The 10172-nt window shown below is 44.7% G+C and overlaps 1 protein-coding gene across 1 annotated transcript in view; it reads left to right on the top strand.

Annotated features, from left to right (window-relative positions):
• The window catches only part of LOC127695053 (multidrug and toxin extrusion protein 2), a 41292-nt gene extending 33108 nt beyond the window's left edge, over window positions 1–8184 (top strand). The window contains exons 12-17 of the mRNA XM_052196928.1: window positions 208–283; window positions 1326–1395; window positions 2502–2634; window positions 5760–5854; window positions 7081–7135; window positions 7395–8184. Of these exons, the coding sequence (XP_052052888.1) occupies window positions 208–283; window positions 1326–1395; window positions 2502–2634; window positions 5760–5854; window positions 7081–7135; window positions 7395–7630 (665 nt within the window). The 3' untranslated portion in view covers window positions 7631–8184. The remainder of the gene's footprint in view (window positions 1–207; window positions 284–1325; window positions 1396–2501; window positions 2635–5759; window positions 5855–7080; window positions 7136–7394) is intronic.
• Window positions 8185–10172: the final 1988 nt, after the last annotated feature.

Below are 10172 nucleotides of genomic sequence, written 5' to 3' on the forward strand. Positions count from 1 at the left end.
GTTTTGCCATGTGGCCCAGGCTGGTTGTAAATGCCCAGGTCACAAGGTTAAGCAATCCTCCTGCCTCCACTCCCCACAAAACTGGGACTGCAGATGCATGTCCCCGAGCCCAGCTGCATTCTTGACTAATTGATACAAATCTCCCCTGAGAAGCATTGTCATGTTCTGGAGAACCGTTGTTTCCTGTGACTCCGCCTTATTTCCCAGGTGTCTGTGCGCTCCTGGTGGGAATTCTGCTCGCAGCCCTGAAGGATGTGGTTGCCTACATCTTCACCAATGACAAGTAGGTGGTCGTCCAGGACCTGTCTTTGCTCTGATGCTTTCTTCCCTGCATGCTTCTGCTTGTGAGGGGGCGCTGCCCTTCACGCCACATGAAAGCCTGTAGCACAACCAGGAAGGAGGGGTGGGGACAGAGGAGAGACAAGACTGAATGGTGCTAACCCATGCAGATCAGCCCACTCTTCAGTGCCCACGACACTCATCAGGTCTGAGTGGAGTTTGGCTCTGAGAAACAGAAGACAGCACTTGGGTTAGTCTCGCCCTCAGATGGGCACATCGTGGGCCAGGGTAGTCTGTGGGAGCCAACTCTTCATGTGAGGCCATGTTTGCAAAAATCACAGACTCAACCTTCACCTTTATTGTATTTTCTGTAATGATGATTACATAATTATTTAAGAATAAGAACTTGTCTGTTGAATAACATGGACCATTATCAGACCTAGTGGCCCAGACCAGCCTATAATTGCAGTTATTCATGCAGTAGGGACAGGAAGATAAATTCAAGGCCAGCTTGGACAACCTAGTAAGACTCTGTCTCAAATAAATACTTTTTTTTAAAAATAAGAAAATATTTTCATAGTGTCCTATTTATTAATAAAATTTGAATTAGTATGATTTTATTATATACTTGATTTGCAAAAAATGTAATATGCTAGGCTTATGATTTTAAAAAATCATGTAGTAGTATGTTGTGTGTGTATGTGTATATGTATGTGTCTAATGTATGTGCATATATGTGTATGTATGTATATGTGTGTATGTATATGTGTATGTATATGTGTATGTATATGTGTGCAAATGTGTATGTGTGTATGTGTGTGTATATGTGTGTATGTTGTGTGCATGTGTGTATATGTGTGTGTGTGTGTGTGTGTGTGTGTATAGAGGTCAGCATACAACTTATGGGACTTGATTCTTTCCTTTCACCATGTGAATCCTGGGGGTAAAACTCAGCTCATCAGGCTGAGCCGACAGCACCTTTGCCAGCTGAGCCATCTTGCTGACCCGGATGTAAGTCACTGACTACTGTCCTCCTCCTGTAACAGGGACATAATTTCCCTCGTGAGTCAAGTGATGCCCATTTTTGCCCCCTTTCATCTGTTTGATGCACTCGCAGTAAGTATGCAGCGATTTTTCACTCTGGAATGTGTGGAAAATATTCCTAGCTTGTTTATCTGAACATGGCGTGTCTGTGGTTTAATGTTTGGAGTGAAGGTCAAGGGTGCTCCTGGTTCTCCCCCTCCTCTCTACACCGAATGCCTTCAGCGATGTGGTGACCCATGGCTTGGTGGCTGCTGTGCACTTCCAGGCAGGCCAGAGATGATGAGCTTACACTGACCACCAGACGGTCTCTCCGTGGGCTGCCTTCTGCAGACCTGTGGGTGTTTTAAGACCCTTTGGCTGCATTTCACAGCCACCCTTGGATGTGAGCACTGCAGGGGTGAGAACAGTGGTGGAGACACCCACCCTCTGTGGGTGACCTTCGGCCACTCCCACACTTCCCTGCTAAGGGATGTGAGCACTGCAGGGGTGAGAACAGTGGTGGAGACACCCACCCTCTGTGGGTGACCTTCGGCCACTCCCACACTTCCCTGCTAAGGTGCCATTATAGAAGCCTTTAACTTTTCAGACGCTATGTGACTTTGTAAAATAACTGTAAACAGTTGAGATAGTCAGAAATTTAAACAATGCCACCTGTCTGTTGCTGTGATAGAATCTACAGCCAAAAGCAACTTGGGGAGGAAAGGGTTTATTTGACTTACATATCCTGAAACACAGTCCATTTAAGGAGGCCAAGGCAGAAGCTTAAGGCAGAAACCTGGAGGTAGGAACTGAAACCACCTGCCTCCGCCCATAGTGAGTTGACTCCGCCCATAGTGAGCTGACACCTCCCATAGTGAGCTGGTCCCTCCCACATCAGTCCCCAAAGACAGGCCACAGGCCAGTGGGACAGAGTGGACTCCTCAGTTGAGGTTCTCTCTTCCTAGGTGACTCTAGATGGTGTCATGTTCATAGCAAACAGCTCACGACCTGACAGTTCTTTAACATAAGCTGCCCTGTGCCTTTTCTCAGTAGTTTTTGAAACAGGACGTTTTTCCTTCATCCGGCTGTGATGTCTGCTTCTGGGACAGCTTGGTCTATGGGGCAGCAACACTGTACTCTGAACTCATGTGATGAGCAGGCGCCTGACTTGAGTGCTGCTGTGAATTTCCTCCCTGCAGGGCACCTGTGGCGGGGTCCTGAGAGGTACCGGAAAACAAAAGATAGGCGCTGTCCTGAACGCCGTTGGTTACTACGGGTTTGGTTTTCCTATCGGAGTGTCACTGATGTTTGCTGCTAAACTTGGGATAATAGGTATGTGTTTGATCCCTTAGCGATTCACCTCAGATCTCACTGTTGCAGGAAAATAAATCACGTGAGATATAAGGCAGTTGACTGGAAAGTTGTTCTGTGGAAACGGGGTCATTCCTGCATGGTGCACTGAGTCCTGGTGGTGACAGTAGACTTACTGGTTTTATGACTTCATGGTATTTCTCCACTAAAGGGCACAATGGATTGGGGGCTGCAGTATACATGTGTGCATATGGCGTAAGCCATGTTTAAGTTACCACGGAAGGCTGGTGAGGTGGCTCAGTGGGTAAAAGTGCCTGCAATGAACTCTTCACCTCAGTCAGACCCTGGAGTCCACTGTTAAAGGAGAGAACCAACTCCTCAAAGTTGTCCTCTGACCTCAAAACACGTGTATCCACACTCCTACACACACGTCATACACCCATATACAGTTACACACAACCATATATATGTGCACAATCATGCACACAACCATCCATACATTATCACACACACATAAATATCTGCATACTCATATACACACTCATATACACACATAATCATACACAGTCATACATGCACACAGTCATATACACACCACTGTGTGTATACACAATCATAAGCATACAACCATACAGACACAATTATATATACACGTGGTCACATGCACAATCATATATAGTCATACATATAAATAGTAAATTGAAAAATTTTAAAAATTGATAGTGGAATCTATTTCTTTTGAATCTTTTTAACAAAAACACCTGAGACATGCTTTTTTTGGTGTAATTTTTAACCTTAGATGAAATACAAAGGTGGGGGATATTGTCTTCCTCATGATCATACTGATTGTGATAGACTAATTGAATGGCTAAATTTTTATATTACTGTTTTATGTGAATTTTGCAATTCATTGTAGTTTTATTTATGTGTGTTTTGGTCGGGTTGTGCATGCTTGAGCTGTTGGCCTTGCACGAGTCAGGTGATTGTTCTACCACGGAGCCTGAGACACACTCTCAGTCCTTGTCAGAGACAATATTAATATTATTTTAGACATTGCTTACTCCATGAAATCAGACCAATTTCTTTGTATGCCCCGATGCAAGCTATGTATGATAAGAATTACTTATTTTTGTAGAATTCTTCCATGAACCTGTTTTAGCCTAGGATTTTAAAGAAGTTTATGCCTCTGAGGGCATCTCAGTTTCTGCTCTGCTTGGACTTTTATTGTGTCTACGTGAACAAACTATATCATTCTTAGAAAAGTTTTATTGAGGTTCAAAATCTGTAGAATTGTGCAAAGTAATTTAAAGGTTGTATATGTATTTTGTGTATATATAGTCATGTTTTCATTTGCTGTATATTTCTCTGAATTCTATTTCATATTAAAAATAGTGCAGCTGGGGCTGGGGATGCCTACCATGCCTGATACCCTGGGCTTCATTCCCCAGAACTGTTTTTGAAAAGTCTAATTAGAGAACTTCAAGACTATGATGATATGTATGGAAATCCCTCCTCACATCATATAACAAATGTTATCCCCCCTCCCATTTCTTTGCAAAGCATGAAATTACAGCTGGCAGAGGAGAGGTGCTATGCACCCCCTCTGCACTGCATCTGAGTGGAGTGGGCATTGAGTGGCTCCTGCTTACACAACACGGGGCAAGGATCACCCACTGTGTACATACCACTAACACGTTCCTGAACCTTGCTTTAGGATCAGTTCCTAGGAATGGAATCAGTTAAGGGTATACACTGACTGCTGTCTACACCTCTTCCGTAAGGATCACTCTAGCGTCTGCTTAATGTTTTTGCAGTAGTAAATTCTAGAATCAATCTTAGCAAACTGCTGACAAGCAAATTGGGAGATTTAGTCCTAACTTACAGTGCATCACAACTCTGCACAGCCTGCTCTGCAGTGACTGCTATAACTCCAGCACTAGAGTGATTTAGCACCCTCTTCTGTCCTCTTTGGGCATTACATTTACATTCAGGCAAACCACTGATATACATAAAAAAATCTTTAATTAGTTTCTTCATATATATATATATATATGTATGTATATGTATATATATATATATATATATTCATGGGACTCTCTTAGAGTCTCAATACTTTTTTAAGGTTTATTTATTTAATATGTGTGTACCTGAGTCTACGTATGTGCAGTGCTTGTGGGTGCCAGACGAGGGCATTGAATCTCTTGGAACTGGGGTTATAAACAGTTGTAAACTACCATATAGGTACTGGAAACCAAACCTGGGTCTTCTGTAAGACCAGGAAGTGTTCTTAATCCCTGAGCCATCTCTGTAGTCTCCGAGTTTCCATATTTTTCATGTAACAGAGGAATCAGAGGAATATCTTCTAAGCAAGCTACTTCCTCTCCTTCCCTCTACCCTCCTTTTTTTTATTTTTTATTTTTTATTTTATTTTTTTGACATTTTCACTCTGTAGCTGAGACTGGCTTGGCTTGGAGCTTACTATGAATCCCAGGGTAGCCTTGAACCATTATCCTCTTGCTTCAGCCTCCTGAATGCTAGGATTGTACGTGAGAGCCACCATGTTTGGCTTCAAAGCAAGCTTTTGAAAATACCAGGTCTCACACCTACCCCTGCGTACAGCAGTCTGAACCCCTTTACCCCTTTCATGGGTTCCCATTACCATGGATAAACAGTAACTCCTATTTCCTCCCGGCTTACGTGTCCTCCACTGCCTTCTCCTACCTTGTCATTTCCTACTTGCCCTCTCTGTGGGGTTCCCATGCTGGCATCATTGGCAGCAGGCTCCTCCTGCCTCTGTCTGTACTGCTGGCCTGGACCCTCCCTAGGCTGGTTCCTCACCCTTTGCTCTCACCTCAGGAGACACCTGGCCACTCACTAGAGTCTACTGCAGGTTTCACCAACGACCAGAGAGTGCCTGTGGCATTCCTGCTGCCCTTGGCATTTCCCGTTTGGTTCCTTGCTTGCTGGCTTGTCCCTTCAGTGTCTCTGATAGATCAGTGGCAGACTTCAGGCTGCTCCATGTTTATCCAAATTTTTTGAGAAGTTAATTTAACTGAAATTTTGCTCTATTGATCCTGAGTTATCGAGAAAGAATTTTAGTGATCATGGGGATGAACTGATTGACGATGCTCATTTTGTGTGTGCAGGCCTCTGGGCTGGATTGATAGTCTGTGTCTTCTTCCAAGCCTTCTCCTATTTAATCTACATCCTGAGGACAAACTGGAACAGAGTCGCACAGCAGGTAACAGGCTTTGTGAAATGCATCAGTGCTTGATCCGTGGTTGATAAGGTGTCTTCCAGGATGAAATGATAAAGAAAACCCATTGGTTTTGAGACAGTGCATCATGACCCACACTAACAATGGGAGGTGAAAGGGGACAGGAGGAGAGTTCCTCTTAAGTAGAGTTGGCTGGTGTCCTCTGACCACAGGACTCAGCTTGAAACAAAACAGGAATTGGCTTCAAAACACAAATTTTGTGTTTCTGTAAAATAATTTCCCGTTTATGCTGATTAGCTCTTTTAAAGGCTTCAATTAACAATGTGTTTGGTTCTGTGTTTACAAAGAAGTAATGTGTTAAGTACTTGTGATTTGTGGAACACTTGGGCCTGGTGGGGACCCACAAGAGCGTGTGGGAGAGACTGAGCGCTCATCTCACTGTGGTGAGGACTAATGTAAGACAGGCCGGTGGCCAAGAGGAAGGATTCTTAAGGAAACAGGAGGCGAGCTCAGGAGTTCCGGTCATCACCCTTTCTCTTTCTGATCCCCTTGGCTTTGCCTAGTGGTGATGGATTGTGTGATTCTTCAATTCATGCTGACATGTTGAGGGAACAGAATATATGGAATGTAGACTAGGGGGCTGGAGAGTTGGCTCGGTGGTTAAGAGAACTGGCTTCTCTTCCAGAGATCCTCTCTTTGTTTCCGAGTACCCCCGAATGGTAGCTCCCAGCTGCCTGTAACACCAGTTCCAGGGAATCCAGTGCCACCTTCTGGCCTCCACGGGTACTGCGTGCACGTTGCACTCAGACATACTTGCAGACAAAGCACCCGTACATGTACATAAGTCTTAGGGGAAAAATAGATATTGACTTGGTCAGTAAACTAGCTTTTGGATGGTGATATCATTTACCTCTAGGTCCTTTTATTTGTGTTTGGAGACACTAAAGGCATAAGTGCAAACGTGTTAAACCCTTGGTTTTTCCATTATTGCTGCCAGCGGCGCATGGGACAAGAGCAGCCATTTTCTGGCACTGTCATCTCTTAGCATGTCATGTGACACTCTTAGCATGTCATGTGACACTCTTAGCATGTCATGTGACACTCTTAGCATGTCATGTGACATTTTCATGGCCAGGAAGGCTGTTTTTGAGATTCTAGACTTTCAGCACTAGCCTTAAGTTGACATTTTAACAAAAATCTACACCTTGGCTTGGCTTCCGCTCTGTTTACTCATGTAGTCTTGTTTTTAGGCTCAAGTTCGAGCTGGCCTAAAAAGCAACAAGGAGCCGATCCCCACCCCAGCAGGTAATGGAGTCTTATCTTTACAGTCTTTCTATTTCTGCTCTGCAAAGTCTGGAACTCAGTTTGGCCAGAGAGGCCGAGTTAATGAGCTCCTTGTGACAACATTTTTCTCAGCCATAATTTGTCAGATCAGCTCTGAACTCTCCTGTTAAAATGCATTTTTAATTAAAAAAATTTCAGTTAAAAAATGCTGTTGGTGGAGGGTTGTTTCTTTAATACCACAGAGACAAAGCGGAATGTCCCAACTGCTCTCTTCAAACAGATCTACCCATCTTGGAAAGAGAAGTTACCGACGGAGTGATTTTGCCTGACATCATCAGACCAGAGAACCAGACTGGCCAGCTGGTAGCAGAAGAAAGCAGTCAGGGTGTGGTGCCCACCGTTGGGGAGGTCTTGACAGGGCGTCAGCTGGTTATCTACCGTGGGATGGCTCTGACTGTTTCTATTGCTGTCCTCATTGTAGGGATTGTAGTGCGAGTTTTCAATGACCGTGGCTAAGACAGGACTGTCCCCAGTCTGTGGACTGGTAATATCTGTATGCCGTGTCCTGAGCATGGCTGTGAGCTCGTCACTCTCTCAACTGTGGGTAGAAAAGCTGCGTGAGCGTGTCCATTATGCTGCAATACCGGCCCCACTGTACTGCAGGTCACGAAAGGAGCAGCGCGCATGCGCCTAGTGTGCGCAAGGCCCTTGTTTGATGTTCAGCACTAGGAGGGGGGAGGGGAGGATGAACAGATGAATAAACGGCTATCCAGATTTTTTTTGGGGGGGGGGTCCCTGGGGAGGGAACCCGGAGACCTCAGCACATGCTAGGCAAGAACTCTAACACTGAGCACTCCCAGACCCCGGAAGCTCTGCTTGTAAGAATGCTTTTCTCCATTGACTTTATCATGATTTCCCAATCTGTCAGTTTGATTTTCCCTTCTGTGGATGTGCTTTACTCTCCGGGGCATCCTCTGCTGCTGCGTTCCTCGCGATGAGTGGAATATCAGGTGCCTGTTCTAGCTCTATCTGGGAACTGTGCCACAGAAGCATTTATAAAATAAATGTCTAAGATCTAAAATGTGTGCTGAGAATATTTGGGAACAGAAGGTTATCATAAAAAGGTTTATACCTTTTAGGTTTATACCTTTAAACAATTTTTCATGGCAATTTTCTTATTAATTAGAAAGGAAATGCATGGATATTTATTTATTTCTCCTTGGCTCCCACAGTGCTTTGGTTTGGTTTCACTTTCCAGGACAGACATTTTTATAGCCTACTCTAGAAAATTTGGTCAAATCCAAGATAAAACGCTTTTTAAAATTATATACTAAGACAACAAAAGAATACAGAATAGCAAGCATTTTCCCGACACAAAGCTCCCAAGTTACCCGGGGTGGAGGTGCAAAGCCCACTGTGTTCCTCAGCCTCCATGACTACCATTCACCCAGAGTGGTCAGAAGACAAAGAAACAACATTTAATTTGTTTAGGAAGCTTCAGCCCATGGTCAGCTGCAATGTTGACCTCAGGAGTCTGTGTTGGAGCAGCAAGAGGCTCCCTTCATGACCCAGAGCCAAAGAAAAAGAAAGAGGCTGGGCTCCCACAATTCCATCAGTGGCCAGGCTCCCAGTGACTGGCCCGTCTTCCACTAGGCTCCACAGTCTCCCCCAGCCCTGCACTGGGCACTAGGCCTTTCATACATGGTCCTCAGCACATGCTATCGCGCCTGCTAGGCAGCCAGCACTCCTTTTGCTTATTTGATTCACTCTCTTGAGGATACCAAGACAACCCAGAATTATCAGCCCTCTCTGAAAAGCTGATAAAGAAATCCATAATAAAAAGTTTATGGGGATTTTACATCATCAAAGCGACATTAGAAAATATTATAACTGCCTTACAGAATAGGATAAAATATTTTGAGGTAAATTTAGACCACATACTGTGCATCATTTGTTAGTGTGGACCTCAGCAGCATTCAGTACAAGTGTGCAGTTATAGTCTTGCCAAGTTACAAAGCATTTCATCAACAAAGACACCCCCAGTTCATCAAGATGGCAGTCAAGCCTCTTTCTCCCAGCCCCTAGAAAACACTAACCTTTTCCATGTCTGGATTTACCTCTGAGCTATTCCATTGAAGGAACCTTGTCTGATCCTTTGACTCTGTGTAGGAGACAATTGGCCTTACCCACGGTGGTAGAGCAGAGTTACAGCCCCCCCCCCCCTGCATTCCCAAACTGAAGCTAAAGCGCTCATAGATGGAAACTTTTATATGGGTGAAACGTGGGCTTTTGGGTATTTGATAGCAAGCCTATGGAGTCTTAGAATCCAGGACCCATGTGGGTAATTTCATATTAGCCTGACAAGCTAAACTGATGGCTTCACTAGGGCGCTCCAGCTGGGCTGGAGATGACACAACATTCCCACAGATCCCGCCCATCTACCCACATGACCCTCACAGATGCCATCTGGAGGGAAGGGATGTTGAGATGTGGTCTCTTGCTGTGTATATAACCTTACCCCTTAACTTAAAACTATTGGTCAAATAAAGATGCTGACAGCCTGTGGTTAGGCAGAAGAGAGGTAATCAGGGCCTTTGTTGCCAGGTTTGGGGTCTGAGGCACGGACCATGAGAAGAGGAGAGAGGAAAAAGGAAGAAGATGCCGTGGGGTAGATGGAGTGTGAGAACATGGCCCTGAGGGCTGGCCGTCAGAGTAGGAGCGACACAGGCAAAACGGCGAATTATAACTTGGGGTTATTGACATCCTTGTCAATAGGGATGTCTGTCGAAGACAAAACAGCACAGAGGGTGGCTATCTGCCCAGTTCTAGTGCTGATTAAGACTTCTTATAAGTTTTCTGTCTTTCATTTGGGAACTAAATGATCATAAGTGGGTAGAAGCCCCAATTTTAACCACGACAAAGGGGCCTCTTCACTGCTCATAACATGATCACTATTAAGCATGACCCTGATTTTGGACCTAACTGAAGCCATCTGTCTTCCAAATCAGTGGCCACAATGCATCACAATGTCCACCAGGGGGACCACGCTGCCATCTCT

This window comes from Apodemus sylvaticus, chromosome 10 (assembly GCF_947179515.1).
Source record: "Apodemus sylvaticus chromosome 10, mApoSyl1.1, whole genome shotgun sequence".
NCBI classification, from domain to species: Eukaryota; Metazoa; Chordata; class Mammalia; order Rodentia; family Muridae; genus Apodemus; species Apodemus sylvaticus.